This window comes from Mauremys mutica, chromosome 18 (assembly GCF_020497125.1).
Source record: "Mauremys mutica isolate MM-2020 ecotype Southern chromosome 18, ASM2049712v1, whole genome shotgun sequence".
Taxonomy (NCBI): Eukaryota; Metazoa; Chordata; order Testudines; family Geoemydidae; genus Mauremys; species Mauremys mutica.
Window position 1 is genome coordinate 18130866 of NC_059089.1, and position 15615 is coordinate 18146480.

At 53.8% G+C, this 15615-nt stretch overlaps 1 protein-coding gene across 1 annotated transcript in view; it reads left to right on the forward strand.

Annotated features, from left to right (window-relative positions):
- Window positions 1–9003: 9003 nt before the first annotated feature.
- HMCN2 (hemicentin 2) overlaps window positions 9004–15615 on the forward strand; it is a 107926-nt gene continuing 101314 nt past the window's right edge. Inside the window, exons 1-3 of the mRNA XM_044992679.1 lie at window positions 9004–9342; window positions 13966–14036; window positions 15457–15615. Of these exons, the coding sequence (XP_044848614.1) occupies window positions 9042–9342; window positions 13966–14036; window positions 15457–15615 (531 nt within the window). The 5' untranslated portion in view covers window positions 9004–9041. The remainder of the gene's footprint in view (window positions 9343–13965; window positions 14037–15456) is intronic.

The following is a 15615-nucleotide window of genomic DNA, read 5'->3' on the forward strand; positions in this document are numbered from 1 at the left end:
CTTTGATATCACCTAGCTCCTGGGTCGCCAACTATTTGCAGAAAACCAAAACCCTTGCCCCGCCCCCTGCCATGCCTCTTTTCTGAGGCCACACCCCCACTCATGCCATCCCCCTCCCTCTGTCACTCGCTCCTCCCCACCCTCACTCACTCGCTCATTTTCACCGGGCTGAGGCAGGGGGTTGAGGTGTGGGGTAGTGAGGCTCCGGCTGTGGGTATGGGTTACAGGGTGGGGCCAGGTTTTGGGGTGCAGGAGCGGGCTCCAGGGTGGGGTAGGGGGTTGGGATACAGGAGGAGGTGTGGGCTTTTGGCGGCGCTTACTTCAGGCGGCTCCCAGAAAGCTGCTGGCATCTCCCTCCAGCTCCTAAGTAGAGGCGCGACCACGTGTCTCTGCGTGCTGCCCGTGCCTGCAGGCACCGCCTCCTCAGCTCCCATTGGCTGTGGTTCCTGGCCAATGGGAGCAGCTGAGCTGGTGCTGGGGGCGGGGTCAGCGCGCAGAGCCCCTGTGGCCATCCCTCCGCCTGGGAGACAGAGGGAGATGCCAGCAGCTTCCTGGGAGTCACGCGGAGCCGGCTAGGAAGCCTACCTGTGCCGCCAACTGGACTTTTAATGGCCCGGTCAGTGGTGCTGACCGGAGCCACCAGGGTCCCTTTTCTACTGGAATTTCTGATAAAAAACCGGACACCTGGCAACCCTAGGCTCCTCCCATTCCTTTGGTCTGATTGGGCGGCACCATAACCTTAAATCTCCAGTGGTTTCTTTTGCTGGTTTCCTCACCACAACTGCTGAGGAAAGCCTGTAACCCGAAGGTTTAGTGTTCCCTTCAGGGGTTCCTCTCCAGCCTTTACCTCTCGAGGCCTGCACCCAGGGGCCAGGACCACACGTTTGGCTCCCAGGCTGTACATGTGGGTGTAACAAGCACAGGGATTCCTCACTGAGCCTTCGCTGCCCACCAATGCCTGCTAACGGCTCTGGCTCAGCGAGGCTGCTGGGAGTTGGCAGCTGGAAGGAGCGAGTTAGTTCACGTCTCCGAAATGAGCAGGGTAGGACTGTGGGTGGGCACAAGCTCGTTCCAGGCAGGAATGTGGCATTTCCATTCTCAGCCTGGAGAAAATTGAGGCTGGAGGGAGGGGGTTTGCTGTGGTTTTTATTTTATTTTAATCCTGTTCTTCTTCTTCTGCTTTTCATATGGTCCTGTGAGATTAATGCTGGGGCCTCTTTCTTCACCCGCCGAGCGTACCCTGCCCATGTGCTGGGCATTACGCTCTGTGCCCCTTCCACCCCTCTGTGGATGGAGATGGAGACACGATGCCTTTAGCCCACCAGGCTCCTTTTGTTTCACTGAGGACCCTGAAGGGGCATCAGACTGGGGTCATGCTTTGTCCTGAGGCTGGATTCAAACAGGCCTAGAAGGGAAAGAAGCGAGTTCGCTCCAGCCCCCTGAGCCACCCACTGCCTAATCCTTTTGGGTGGCACATCACTCTGCCACAGCCCCGCTGACTCCGTTCGTGACGTGCGGCGTGATTCAGGGTCTCGCTGTCTGGCCCTTTCGCTGCTCTTCTCTGGGCTTCCTCCCATGTAGCCCACAAACCAATGCAGCGGTTCAGGAGCTTATGTTCAGATTCGGACACATGCTGTGCTGCCTTGTATCTGTCCTGTGAACTCAGGCCCCGGGGGGGGGGGGGGAGCGGGGATTCGGGGTGCTGGGCATTAAGAGACAGACACAATTATTTCAGTTAGGGCAATGCTTTATCCTGCTGAGTGGAGTGGAGAGTCCTGATGTATTTGTTAATACAACTGACCATCATGTCAGTGCAGATTTGAGATCCCAGCAGTGACAAAAAACATCTCCCTGCCAGTATTTTTCCAACCACCAAAAAGTACGCAGCGGTGCCCTTACAAGGCTGAATACTACCCTGCAGCCATTCCACCTCCCTGCCAAAGCGGAATCCCCTGGGCACCTTAAGGCCACCAACCAATACATCTGCCTGCAGAATTCAGTTCAGCTCCACTTACAACCTGGCAGGACCACCAGCTGGGGAGGACTGGTGAGATCCACGCTTAAGAAACGGACTGAGACAGATGCTCTTGTCCGGTTCGGGGAGGCCAGCGGAGTACGGGTGGGAGTTATGCCTCATCTTTCACGTGTGGATTAGATACATGCGCTGGCCACGTCTGCAGGGCATTGTGCTCAGGCATGTGGCAGGGAGGCCATGCCCTGGCCTCCCTTCTGACCGGAGACCAGTCACAGGCGTGTCCTTTGGCAGACTGATATACTGTGTTTAGGTTAGAAGGCCCTTTGGCCGGGCCCCTTGGCAGGCTTTGGAGCTGATCTGAACGGTTGCCGTTTCCCTGGGTGCTTCCACTGGTCACGGTTTGGTGGTTAAAGCACGGGGCTGGCAATTCTGCCATGGCGCTAGTGCAGGCTGCTTGTGTGCCTCCATACCCCCCCCCCCCCCGTGTAAAATGGGGAACAGTGGTGTCACGGGGCTGCATTCAGGAGTGTTTGCAGAAGCGCCCGGGATGGAGGACACAGTGGGACTGCCCAGGGCTTGCCCGCCTGTAGTCCACTGATGATTGTTTATATTCTTTCATGCTGGTGCTCTTAGCTTCTGCTCCCTGTTCCTGGTGTCCAGCCCAAGATCCTGCTGCATGTCATGAACCTTCCACACATCCTTCACCCAACCTTACTGCTTCTCTCCCAGCTCCTCTTCCTGGGACCAGCAGGTAACGGTCGACCACCTCTTATCCATGTTTTCCCCATGGTAGCTGTTCTTTGCCAAGATAGCTTCTAATCTGCCCCATATGCTCTGGCCTTTTCTTACTTCCCATTGCACTGAGCGTGAGTGCAGCCTTTTCACTCCATACTCCTTCCCCATCTTGGTCGGGTCTCCAGCCATTGTTTCCTGGAATCCCTATGCTTAGCATGTGCAGTAAAGTGCTGTCATTCTCGATTTGGCCTGCAACTGATGATGATGTTTGATTTTAATGTCTTGTAATTGTATCTTCCAGAATCTAATTGTGCTTTCCCCCATCTCCTCTCCTCCCCCCCCCCACCATTATATCTGTTTGAGCATGGATAGATAGAGAAGGGGTCACTGGGCTGCATGCATGGATTATGCTTTTAACATCCTATGAAATTGCATTTGCAATTTCGATCTGCCAAGTCTTCTGGAAATAAGCCCTGAAAGTCTTGCGCAAATCCTTTGGCGCAGCACATCTTGATTTCTTTTCTATCTTAACAATGTGACTAATTATTGTTGGGAGTCCAGAGGAGATGGCTTAGTGGCGCAGGCTTTAGGCTTTAAACAAGTAGGCTGTCTACACTGAAACCTCGCACTAGTCCAGCTCCATTTCTGGGACCCCCAGTGTAGACTGGCCACTGGCATTTCTACCACATTGTCCAACACTATTCAGTGCAGTATCAGGTGTGGAAGTGTCATAGAAGACAGCACGGTCAGTGAATAAAGCACTCAATTATGGGACAGTGCACAGGGGTCTTATTCCTCCATTACTGACTCACTATGTCACCGTGGGCAAGTCACTATCTCTCTCTGCCCCACCAACCATTGTCATGTCTAGTCAGATTGTAAATTCTGTCTCTCACTACGTATATTGTCACCCCTCCGCTCTGCAGAGTGGTAGCTGATGTCTAGGCGATTCAGAAAGAGAAATTAGTGTAAACTGTTTTCTTTATTCTCTATACACCAGTCCTGGAACAGAGGTGGTCACAAATGGCATGCAGCCAATTCTCTCGTTCAGTAAGCTCAGCCCACGCAACACCCTGTTCCTCAGAAGAACTCTGCCCCAAGAACGGACTCTACTTAGATTAAGGCAGAGAACAAACGTCCCTGCTGCCTGCTGCAGCTCCCCCAAAGAATTTGCATCACCGAACTGACAGCGATGGAGCTCTTCTTCAGACTGAACAGTGCTTGCATGCTAAGAAAAATGACTTGTAAGACTATGTGTAACAGTGCCACCTGCCGACTCCTGCCATCCCAGTATTGCGATGCCTAGCACAAAGGGGCACAGGCTGTGCCTCTGGGTGCTATTGTAATATAAACAATGAATAATAAGAAAACACCAGTGCCCTATCTACGTTAGCAATGGGGGATTTGCACTGTGATGCAGCACTGACGGGAGGTTTCCTGCCAATGGTTAATGTAGCTAAAACCACAGAACTCCTGCAAGCACAGGGTCAAATCCCAATGGATTTGCATTCTTCCCAGGTACATAAACAGAGTTCCCTGCAGGGTGCTGGGGGGTGAAGGGGACCTTTCTGATGAGACCTGGACAATAAAGGTTCTTTATGGTCACCGAGGAGGGATTTTTCAAAGGCGCTGAGCCCCGGCCTAGCACCGGTAAAGCTCTCATTGGTGTCAATGGGAACAGAGTTACGCCAGTGCCAAGCAGTTTGGAAGACCTCACCCTGCCGATCCTACAGCACTTCTAACCCAAGCAGAGGTTTGCCCTGGTGTCCCCAGCCACTAAAGCCCCGACCCTGACTTGTGCAACATGCACTGGCTGGAGGAGATGCAGACCTGGCTGCATTTGGGGGATGCTTTATGCAGCGAGTTTGTCAAGCATTTTGACTGGGGACACAGGCACGGACCTGATTGCTGGTGACGAAAGAGTTAAATCCAGCACAACCTTCCCCTCCCATTGCTCAGGGGGAGAGCTAGAAGAGAGGCTGCTGGGATGGCAGAGAAGGGTGGCAAAAACAGGCTCACTCCTATTTCCTAATGGAGCTGGGCTTGACTTCTGCTTGCTAATAATATCCCTTGTGGACAAGTCCTTAGTGACTACCCCCGTGTCTCCTTTCTGCTGTGCCCTGCCCCCCGCTGATCAGCACTGGGGGTTCCCTTGGCAGAGAAGGAGCTATAGCGATATGACTAGATTAGAAAACGGCTCCAGCCGGGCTGCCCAGCAGGAGACCCGGGGTTGAGTGCTGGTCCTGGTTGGGGTGGGCTCTGTAGCCAGTGGGGACCAGTGGAGGGAAAAAGTCTGTGCATAGAAACGTCTGTGTGCAAATCAGCATGTGTGCGCGAGCCTGACTCCCTAACCACTCCTGAAAGTACTGGCTGAAGCCTTTAAACCAGTAATTCTCAACCAGGGGTCCCTAGGGGGCCTTGAGCAGGTTGCGGGGGGCATCCAAGCAGGACCAGCATTAGACTGGCAGAGAACCAAAGCCCCACCGCATGGAGCTGAAGCCCGGGGCCCTGAGCCCTGCCACCTGGGGCTGAAGCTGAAGCCTGAGCAGTGTAGCTTTGTGGGGGCCCCTGTGGCGTGGGGGTCCCAGGCAATTGCCCTGCTTGCTACCCCCTAACGCCGGCCCTGGCTTTTACATGCAGAAAGCCAGTTCTTGTGGCACAGGTGGGCCGGGGAGTTTTTATAGCATATTGGGGCGGCTCTAGGATTTGCGCCGCCCCAAGCAGGGCAGCACGCCGCGGGGGGGACGCTCTGGCGGTCGCCGGTCCCACGGCTCTGGTGGACCTCCTGCAGGCACGCCTGCGGATGCTCCACCGGAGCCGCGGGACCAGCGGACCCTCCGCAGGCATGCCTACGGGAGGTCCACCAGAGCCGCCTGCCGCCCTCCCGCGGGATGCCGCCCCAAGCGCGCGCTTGGCGCGCTGGGGTCTAGAGCCAGCCCTGCCCAGGAGCACGGCGGGGAGCAAGCAGGCAGGGAGTTGATCAGAATCTATGGGGTGCAGGTGGCTCCGGAAGATTGCCCCTGGCTGACATTAGTAGGTCCCTTATCCTGCGTGTGGACCCAGCCACTAGAGGGCAGCCTTGCTCGCCAAAGCCGGTAGGTAAAGTGAGCACAGACAGCATGGAAGGGGGTTCTCTGTGCACCCCTTTCCTGCTGAGAGAGAGGGAGCCACTCCTGGGCACAGCCCAAAGCTGGGGCTCTGCTGAAAAGAAGCAGTCGTGAGTTGAACTCGCTCCCAACAGGGAGGGAGGTGAACAAGCAAAGGGTCTGTGACCCAGGGGCCTGCATTGCCCTCAGATCCCTGGCTAATGTGGATTTTACGTGCCCTGTGCGGCCACCATCCCTGGGACGAAGCTGTGGCTACAAACCAGTTTACTTTCCAAGTAAGTAAAAATGGCCTGGGAAGGGAATGAACTCCTGGGCTTTGATTTCTCCGGCCCCGCCACCTCCCTTCGGTGTTTCCAGCAGAACTGGAAACGCTTGCACGTGGCTGGGACCACTTTAGGAGTTTGGGCTTGATTCCCATTTACTCTGTCCTCCTCCCGGGCCTTTTGCAGAAGATGGAAAGATGGTGACACTTCCCTTGCGTGAATCCCCTCGCCTGGCTAGTTCTGCTCTTCCCCTCAGTGCTGAACAATCCTGCTCGGTTGAACAGGATGGTTATTAATAAAAGGAAAAAGAGCCAGGTTCCGGTGTGTCTGGAATTGCTCTCCTGATGGGCTGCAGCTGGGCTAGGAAGTAAACGGTTGCTCAGTAGCAATAGATAAGGTAATTACAGGGAATTAGCTTCCCAAGCATTTTTAGAAGGTGACTGATAGAAAACAACCCAGCGAAATACCAGGCAGCCTCTTAAGGCACCGGACCAGCCAGCTACCCCACATGCAGCAGGTTCAGACGCACTGGGTGTCACTGGGTCACCTTCAGATTCCTCCAGTGTCCATCTGGGAAGTGTGACCTCTGCAGTGCATCAGATGTTCACCTGCTGGTGTGGTTACAGCCTCCTGCAGCACATCTAGTCCATATCACCCAGCTCGTTCTCCTGGCCCTGCTAGCTGAAGAGGAGACCAACCGCCCAGCTGCTGCATCCCTGTGCAGGAGGGCAACACCTCTTGCTGTTGCTTTGCAGACAATATTCTGTTGTGTGAAGTGGGTAGCTGAAGGCAGGTTGGAGCCGGTTTGTGGGTGGAGCAGTAAATTAGACAGAAGCACCCAGCTGACTGCTGCTGGCTGACTTGGGGGCGATACTGAGTGGAAAGAACAAAGGAATAGTTCCCACCTGGAAGTGTCTGTCCAAGAGGCTGCCGTGCCATTTCGATGCATCGGGACCTTTATGAAGCCCTGCCTGTGAACGTTAACGCGGGCACTGTCCCAGGGCTCCCATTTGTTTCTTTAAAGACTCTTTTCCCAAGACTGACGTTACCACAGATCTCTCCCTTCTTTTCTTCCCTGTTTCCTTGGTACGATATGCTGCTTCAGGAACTAGTGACAGGGAAATTAAACATCTCCTCTAATAAACCAAAAGGATGGGGGGGCCTCCCTGCTGCAGCCTGCTACGCTGAGGTCTTGTCTACATACACAGTTGCATGGGTTGAACTTGTGTTGTGATTTGAAAACTGTTTAGTTAACCCTGCACAAAAAGCTGTGTGGACACTCTTACTTTGGTTTAAATCGGGGTTATTTGGGGGTTTAGTTTAAATTGATCAGGGACAGGATTAAGCTGAAGATGAAACCCGCTACTTTTAAACCAAAATGAGTGTGCACGGAGGGGTTTGCACCAGTTTCACTGAGTGGCTGCAGGTTGGTGAGTAGACAAGGCCTGTGATTCTGATCTGACATTGCTCTGTGACTTGTATGCTACTCCATGCGAGTCTGTTGGGTTGCACTGATAGAACTCGGATCAGAATTTGGCCCAGAGAATGAGAAGATGGAGAGAGGCTTCCATGAGCCTGGCTGCACAGCACGGAGAGAAGCACTGAAGGCACTGCTTGGGGGCTCTTTCCTCTCTGCCTTGCCTTTTCACCTACTGGCCTTAGCAAATGATTGATCCCTGAATCCCCTTTCGTAAGGAACTGACTGAGCAACAGCTAGGAGTCCTTGTGGCACCTTAGAGACTAACAAATCGGACTCCTCGTTGTTTTTGCCGATACAGACTAAGGGCCACAGCTCTGAAACCCGAGCGACAGCTGAGTGTCTTATTCAGATGACCCAGATAAGATCTGAAAGAGCTCAGTGGCTGATCTTTAAGGGGAGCCAAAAATCTTGCCCACGGGGTCCTTCACCTTCCACCCCCCCACCCCACCCCCTGATTATTTGTTCCCTGGCTTGAAATAATCCATAACTTCACAGACAAGGAATGCATTTCCCACCCCACCCCTTGCTCTACATGTCTCTGTGTTTGCATTACCATTTGCAAGCTATTCACTGTGGGCTGCAGCTTGGAGGCTGGTGGGGTGGCTTTCGCCTGCACCCCCCTTCCCAGGCCAGGCACGTCTGTGTCACCCTACGGGCCTTTCTAGCTGGGAGGCTGCGTCTGCCATTTGGGCTGAGAATCCATCCGGCCTCCTCAAGCCGCACCAGAGATCTGCCCTGCTCTGTGTTTTCAGGGGCAAGCGCCTGGTGTGCTTGGAGCTGCCTCATCCGCCGCTCCCTTTGCATCTCAGCGAACATCCAGCTGTTCTCTCCTCCTGTACATCTTTCCTTCCTGGCCTGGTTTCCCCACATCCATTCAGCTGCTTGCCCCGTGTCCTCCTCTGACCCCCTGTAGCATTCAGCCTGCGTCTGCTGGCTTGAGCCGGGGAGTGTTTGAGTGGTGGGGGAGCCGAGCAGGCTAGTGTTTCAGTGAATGATGTGGGCTTTAGGACCTGCTTCCAATCGCCCCTTCCTCCAGCTCCCACCCACCGCCTCACCAGGGGAGTTGCTCAGAAAGTGCTTTTCTTCTCCCTTGCAGAAGCTGAACTTTGGAGGATTTTCCTTCATGCAGCTGTTGGTGGCTGCACTTCTTCCAAGAGCTGCTCTCGGCTCGCCCCTCCCCAAGGAGGGCACCTTCTAGCAAAGGGGCATTAGCCCAGCAGCACTGGCAGCTGATTTGTTTCAGTGCCTGTCTGGGAGCAGCCAGGAATGAATGGAAAGGCTGGGGGGGAGCTGGGTCTGCAGCTGGGGGTTCTCCTCTGCCCCTCTAGAAGTAGCTAAGGAAAAGGCAGCCTGATTTCTCTGCGTGGGATCGTTCTGGCCCCGGGGGAGATTCTCAGCTCTTTTTGGGGAGTGGGGGCGGAACGAACTGGAGAAGCAGCATTTTGCACGAAGGAAGCCGAGGAAGGAGGTTTGGGGGGGCCATGTCTCCAGGCAGTAGCAGGAGCAGAGGGGTTGCCTGTCTCTGTGCATTGGAGGACTCCCAAGCCATGCATCACAGAGCAGGGCTCCTCCTGGGGCTTTGGTTGCTACTGGCCTCAGGCCTTGGAGAGCCCATCCCTGGTTCTGGAGGGGTCACCTTGGCCTTTGTCTTTGATGTCACTGGCTCCATGTACGACGACCTGGTGCAGGTGATGGATGGAGCATCCCGGATCTTGGAGCGGACACTCAGCAGGAGCACAAAAGCCATTAGCAACTATGCGCTGATCCCCTTCCATGACCCAGGTAAGGCGGTTCCGGTTCGCGCTAACCCTGTTGAGAACAATGCATTGCGCTGACCCCAAACCCCTGGTTCTGGTCCAGGGCAATGCAGTGCAAGAAACCAGGATCCATGGTTCTGGTCCAGACAAAGTGCTGCGTTGCATTAAGCCAGAATCAGTTGTTCTGGTCCAATATGAAAAATGCTACGAAATACGGGCCCCATTTGCGCAAGACATTGCATTGCACTAATTTAGGGCCATTGGTTCCAGTCATACTGAGCCCATTTCACTCTGGGGACTGAGTTCTGCTCCCGTAAAAGGCCTAGGACTGTGGTTCCATTAACCCTGACGCCGTATGGAAACACACAGAGCTGCATTGAGTAAGGATCAAAGTCCCCCTACCCGTTCAAGGCAACTTTGTCCTGCCCTATTGTCCCCCTTCTGATCCTCAGCTGTTCCGCCTTGTTAGGCACAGGGCACGCTGGGAGGTAAACGCGCCAAACACAGCCAGAGCAGGGTTATGCTAATATGGCTAGAAGCATTGGCACCTGACTCACTGGCTAGAAAGTATCGGTTTAACTTGGAAAAGCATCAGTCTGACCCAGACAGCCAGGGCCTGAGATGGAAGCTGCCAGTTTCCTGAAGTAATTCTAACAAGCCTCCCCAAATCCTGGGGGATTCCTGCTGCAGCTGATTCTCCTCACATTGCCATCCCATTTCAATTGCTTTAGCCTCAGGTCCTTGCTTAATTCAAGGCCCTGCAGCTTGGACTGCAATTTCCTCCAGTCCCGGAACTGGAGCAGGGTTGGGCCAGCTCTGTACTTGGATGGAAGACCTCAGAGAGGCTGGGTGCTGCAGGACAGGGACGGGGGTATTGGCTCTCCGAGGATCTGTCTGTACGGCCAAAAGTGTGTCCTTAACTCAGGTCAGCTAACACAGGTTCAAATAACAGTGAAGACGAGGCTACTTGGCTTTTATCTTGGACTAGCAGCAGAGGTGAAAGTAAGCCGGTACGCTGTGCCGGACAGTGGACCGGCTTCCCTAGGCTGGCGATTTAAAGGACCCAGGGCTCCCTGCAGCGGCCGGAGCCCCGGGCCCTTTAAATCGCTGCCAGAGCCCTGCTGCCCGAGCCTGTTTGCCGTAGCCCCAGGGTAGCGGCAGCAGCCAGGAACCCCTGGGACTCCATCAGCTTTTTAAAGGGCCTGGGGCTCCCAGCCGCTGCAGCCAGAGTCCTGGGGCCTTTAAATCTTGATTTAAAGGGCCTGGGTATTTAAAGGCCCCGCCTCTTCCCATTGAGGCCACGCCCCCTGCACAGGACTCTGGCATACAGGAACTCTAGCTTCTCCAGCCAGCACAGAACCAGCAAGATGGTAAGGGCCCTATCGTACTGCAAGTGCTGTATATTGGCTGATCCTTGTGGGCATTAATGAGGGCAGGTCACTTTTCACAAGGATTAATTATGGTGTTAATTCTGAGGACCCTGGCCACATTCTAATCTGGTTAATTACATCCTGCTTCCCTAAAAATCCTCTTTTGCTTTTTCTGCTGGCGGATACACTTCACATCATGTCCCAAACTACTGTTGCCGTACGCTGTTACAGTTACAGTGATCCACCCCAGAGTTGGCTGAATTTTAGTGGTTGGGTGAAGAGATGCCGCAGAGCAGTTTGAGGTCTTTCTATCTGAAGAACACAACTGGGCTAGAAGTCGTAATTGTTTATTTGAATGGTAATAATAAACAAGGAAACAATGCTCTAAGTTAAATAAAGATGAAAGTTGCTCCTCTTAATTGTTCTTGCTTATATACACATCCATGAGGTGCTAATCATTCATACCAAATAAGAACAAGCTCTCTGCCAAAAATTCATGCAGAAAATAGCAATTATGAAGACAGGAACATTTGAATTAAGAATACTGAAGACAGCAGGAGAAGCTGTCAGAGGCACTTTTAGAATGAACCGGCATCTGTCTGTTGTCTACATTCCTTAATAGAAACAGGGCCCCTCTCTGCAGCCCTGCATCCACTTGGTCGGTGGGGATGCATCTGTCTTTTGTAACAGAGAGAGCAGCTGGCTTGTCCATTAAACCCAGGCAGCTCGTGTTTCTGCACTGGTTACTGCTGGAGACGGCGCCCCGAGGAACGCTAGGCCAGGTGATTTGAGTGGACTCCATTTAATATGGTCCTGTGTATGGAATGTCTCAAGGTACCAGACGTGACTCTTCCTTGGGGATGGATCCAGATAAGTCAGTTGACTCTGTGGCTCATCTAAATGGGGATACTTAAGGACTTGGCAAGTTCCCGTTCCTCCGTTCTCTGTCCCACGCTGCTCCACACCGGGAAGTTTCATACCCACAACATCTGCTCTGCACGTGCTGTGCATTGTTGCCATCACACCCCAGCCAAGGTCCTGCCCTCACAGGAATAACTACCCAGCAGGGCTCGGTCTTGTAGTCTAGGCCGGACTGAGCTGCGTGTTAGCCACGTCCCTGAGCCAGGCTGCAGTCCAAGGCCGTAGCCCAGTCTGGTAACCTAGTTACCGTGCTGATCGGCCTTGTCCATGCTGCAAGGCCAACCATCTTTTAAAAGCCTGGAGGGATTCTGGGGCTGCCCCTGTGTCCTCTGGTATGGGAGCGGTTACAGCCCTCCTTGGGCTTTGTAAGGGTGATCACCTCTCACTGCCGTCACAAAGGGCACCTGAAAAGCAGAGGGTCTCTGTCAACCCGGGAAAGAGCTGAAATAGCTCGGGAGGTGCGGGAGGATGGGGCATGGTGGGCGGGGCTGGGGGAACCTCTATCCCGCTGTAGCTGTTTAAGTTTGCGTGGAAACAGATGGGGTTCCCTCTTGCCGGGGACTCGTCTGGCTGCAAGGTCCCTTGTCAGGCCAGGCGTCTGGTTTGCTGTAACTGGAGCACCCTGGCTCGGTAAATTGGCCATCTCTCCTGTTAAGCTGAAGGAAAAGCCTTCCAGTCTCTGTGGGAGTCGGTCAGAGCGTTGACATAATTTCAGAGGCTCATGTCCAGAGAGAAGCGGTCTGGGGAAGGGGTGCGATTGGTCAGTTCACTGGTGCTGAGCCAGAGTTCGGTGTGTTGATGGCTCTTTGCACCTATATGTGGCATCTTTCATCTGAGGGTCTCTTCCATTAAAACTCCCAGCCCTCCTCTGAGGCAGGTCGGTGCTCTTAACCCCCAGAGAGCGGTGGGGAAACTGAGGCGCAATGGACCTCTGGAAGTGCATTGTGTTAACTAACTTCTCTTCGCTAACTTGATGCAAAACGTGATTTTGCCTTGAGGGAGGACAAGGGCAGTCATGTTTTAATAATGTGTTAGGAGCTGGTTGTGGTTAACTCTAGGGCGGAGTCGAGTTTAGTGTCGCATTAGTTAAAACGTGTCAGCGTGATGCGTTTTCTCATTGTAGACAAGGCTGCAGTGATATGCCCCGGCTCACAGCCAGGAAGTAGAACCCGGGAGCTTGGTCCTCCACCTGCCCTGCTCTAGCCACTAGCAGAATAGTAGGCTTTGAAGGTGCCCCCCCATCTCACCCAAAGCTGCAAGGCCCGGAGGGGAGGAGTGTTAACCGTGGAAAGGCATCGCACACATGGGGAGATGCCTGCGGCACCAATGAGGGAATGTCTACACTGCAGTTAAAAACCCACGGCTGGCCTGTGCCAGATGACTTGGGCTCGGGGGCTCGGGCTGCGAGGTTGTCTAATTGCAATGAAGACATCCGGGCTCAGGCTGGAGCCTGAGCTATAGGACCCTGTGAAGTGGGAGAGTCCCGGAGCTCCACCAGAGCTGCATGGGCCAGCTGCGGGTGTCTCCTTGCAGTGTAGACATACCCTGAGTGTGATGGAATCTGCTCTTGTGGCCTGAGCACAGGACTGAGCCAGCAACTCCTGAATTCCAACCCTCTGTCAACAAAGGGAATGTCTGCACTCCCGTCGCGGGGTGTGATGCACCTGAGCCAGCTTTACTTAGTTAGCGCTGGTACCAGAGCAGCGAAGCTGCAGCGGCAGCACGGCCCTTCAGCGCTGGCTTGGTGCCTGAGTGCCTGGCTCAGTCCCGTTTGCAGGACCAAGCCATATGGGGGTGTAACAAAGTCCTGTTACAATGTGGATGAGACCTAAATAGCCTGTAACCTAGAAAGTGTCCCATTACAGGGCAGCTCTTTTGGGACGCCGGAGGGGAGATTACCTCTCAATGCCACACGGGATGGTGGCCACCGTCGAAAAGCACTGACTAGCCGAGCTATCATCAACCAGCCCAGTAAAGGAGACCTAGCGTCCAGTGGCAAGGGAGTGTTCTTTGAAAGGAAGCTATAGTTGCTGATGCAGGTTTCTGGGGACAGGCAGGAACTAACATGGGCCTTTTGATGTTTGCGGTGTCGTTGTAGCCGTGTTGGGCCCAGGATACTAGAGAGACAAGGTGGGTGAAGAAGAGCTCTGTGTAGCTTGGAAGATTGTCTCTTTCACCAACAGAGGTTGGTTCAGTAACAGATATTACCTCACCCACCTTGTCTCTCTCATAGGCCTAGTGGGGCTGATATAGGGAAACTTAATATGAGAGAGAGAGAGAGAGAGAGCGGGATGATTGCAGACTTGTGCCCAGAGAGGAGAAAGTGCTGATTTCTGCTGTCTCGATATCTTTGGCAGAGGTTGGACCAGCGACCCTCACAGCAGATCCCGAGGAGTTCCAGCGAGAGCTCAGAGGTCTCTACGTTCAGGTACAGTTGTCCACCTCATCTTAAAATCTGTAGCGTTGTTGGCGAGTGGCCTGTGGTAACTGGTATTTGAAACCTGAGTGTGGCCAGTTTGGAAACCCAGCTTGTTTGGTTGGAATGTAACCCTTAGCGGTTGGCAAAGAAGCCCCAGATGCCAAGGAGCGTAACTCCTAAGCCGAGCTGCCATGGAATCCGGGCCAGAGGAATAGGATGCTGCCGGCAGAGCAAAATATCGGGACAAATTGCGTCCTGACCAAGACCAAAGATCGGGACGCAGGACAAACACCTAAGTATCGGGACGGTCCCGATTTTATCGGGACGTCTGGTCTCCCTACAGAGGAAAGAATTCGGCTTTGTCATTACATTGAAAAATAACTAGGAGCATCCTCCAGCAGCACGATCCTCTCTGCCACGTGCGGACTGGGTGCAGCAAGGAATTCTGGTGGCACTTGTCACTCTTAAGGGAGATACATTTCTGTGCCCATGGCAGGGAAAGAGAAGGGCTAATGATGGTGCTGCTGGGGACAAGTTCAACTCCTAACACAGACGTAGAGCAGCCTCAGGGTGTGCCCAGCTGCCCCTTACTGGAGAATAGCTGAGGTGTGGGAATGTCCTGGCGGTGTCCTAAATGAGCATCTCTTCCCAGTCCCACAGGAAAGCTGGCACTTAGATTCTGTGTGAGATGAAACTGTTGCACCGGAGGGAAGGCTGGGAAGCCCTGGGACAATGGGAGGTTGGATGACTCTGTTGCTGAGCTGCCTTGGGGGCCATCTCTAGTCGCCGTGTGTTTGCACTGCACATGCTTTGCATGCAGGGTCCATTTGTGAATGAGTCATAGGGGTTGTGAGCAGGTTACAGGCAGGAGTAGCGCGTCTTATCCGAGGTCACCAGCACAGTAGTCGAAGGTGTTAAAGATGGTTACAAGCAACCTGTTGGTCTCTGTGACGGTTTATAATTAACTGTGATGACAACATCTATTCATCATTTATTAACCCTTTATAAACTACTCACAAGTGGCATTTTGGTGTCTGAAAAAGGCATGAATCCTAGCGTTTCTGAAGTGCGGGATGAGACACTGAGTGGGGTTCCTGCCTTTAGCTTCGTGACGGGGCACCTGTGTAGCCCGGTGGAGCTGCTGTTTGCACCTGGGATGCATACCCGTGCTCAAGCACCGCCAGTGCAAATGGCACTGTGCCTGTCCACGCTAGGGGTTGCCCTGGCTCAGGATATATGCCCAGGGCAGAGCAGGCATTGCTCACTGAACTCTTGGAAGATGAGGCAGTGATCATGATGGGGCACATGGTCTCAGCAAGTTTTCCCCTCCCTAATGGAAATGGCATCCCACCGCAGGTTGATTCCTGCAGCCCTCACTTTGGGCTCCGTTAGGATTACTCGGGTTTCCTAATGGGCTCTTTGGCTGCAGGGTGGAGGGGATTGCCCGGAGATGAGTGTCGGAGCCATCCAGCTGGCTGTGGAGGTCTCGCACCCAGGATCGTTCATCTATGTGTTCTCGGATGCCCGGGCCAAAGACTACAATCGCAAGCAGGAGTTGCTGCAGCTCCTGCAGCACAAACAGTCCCAG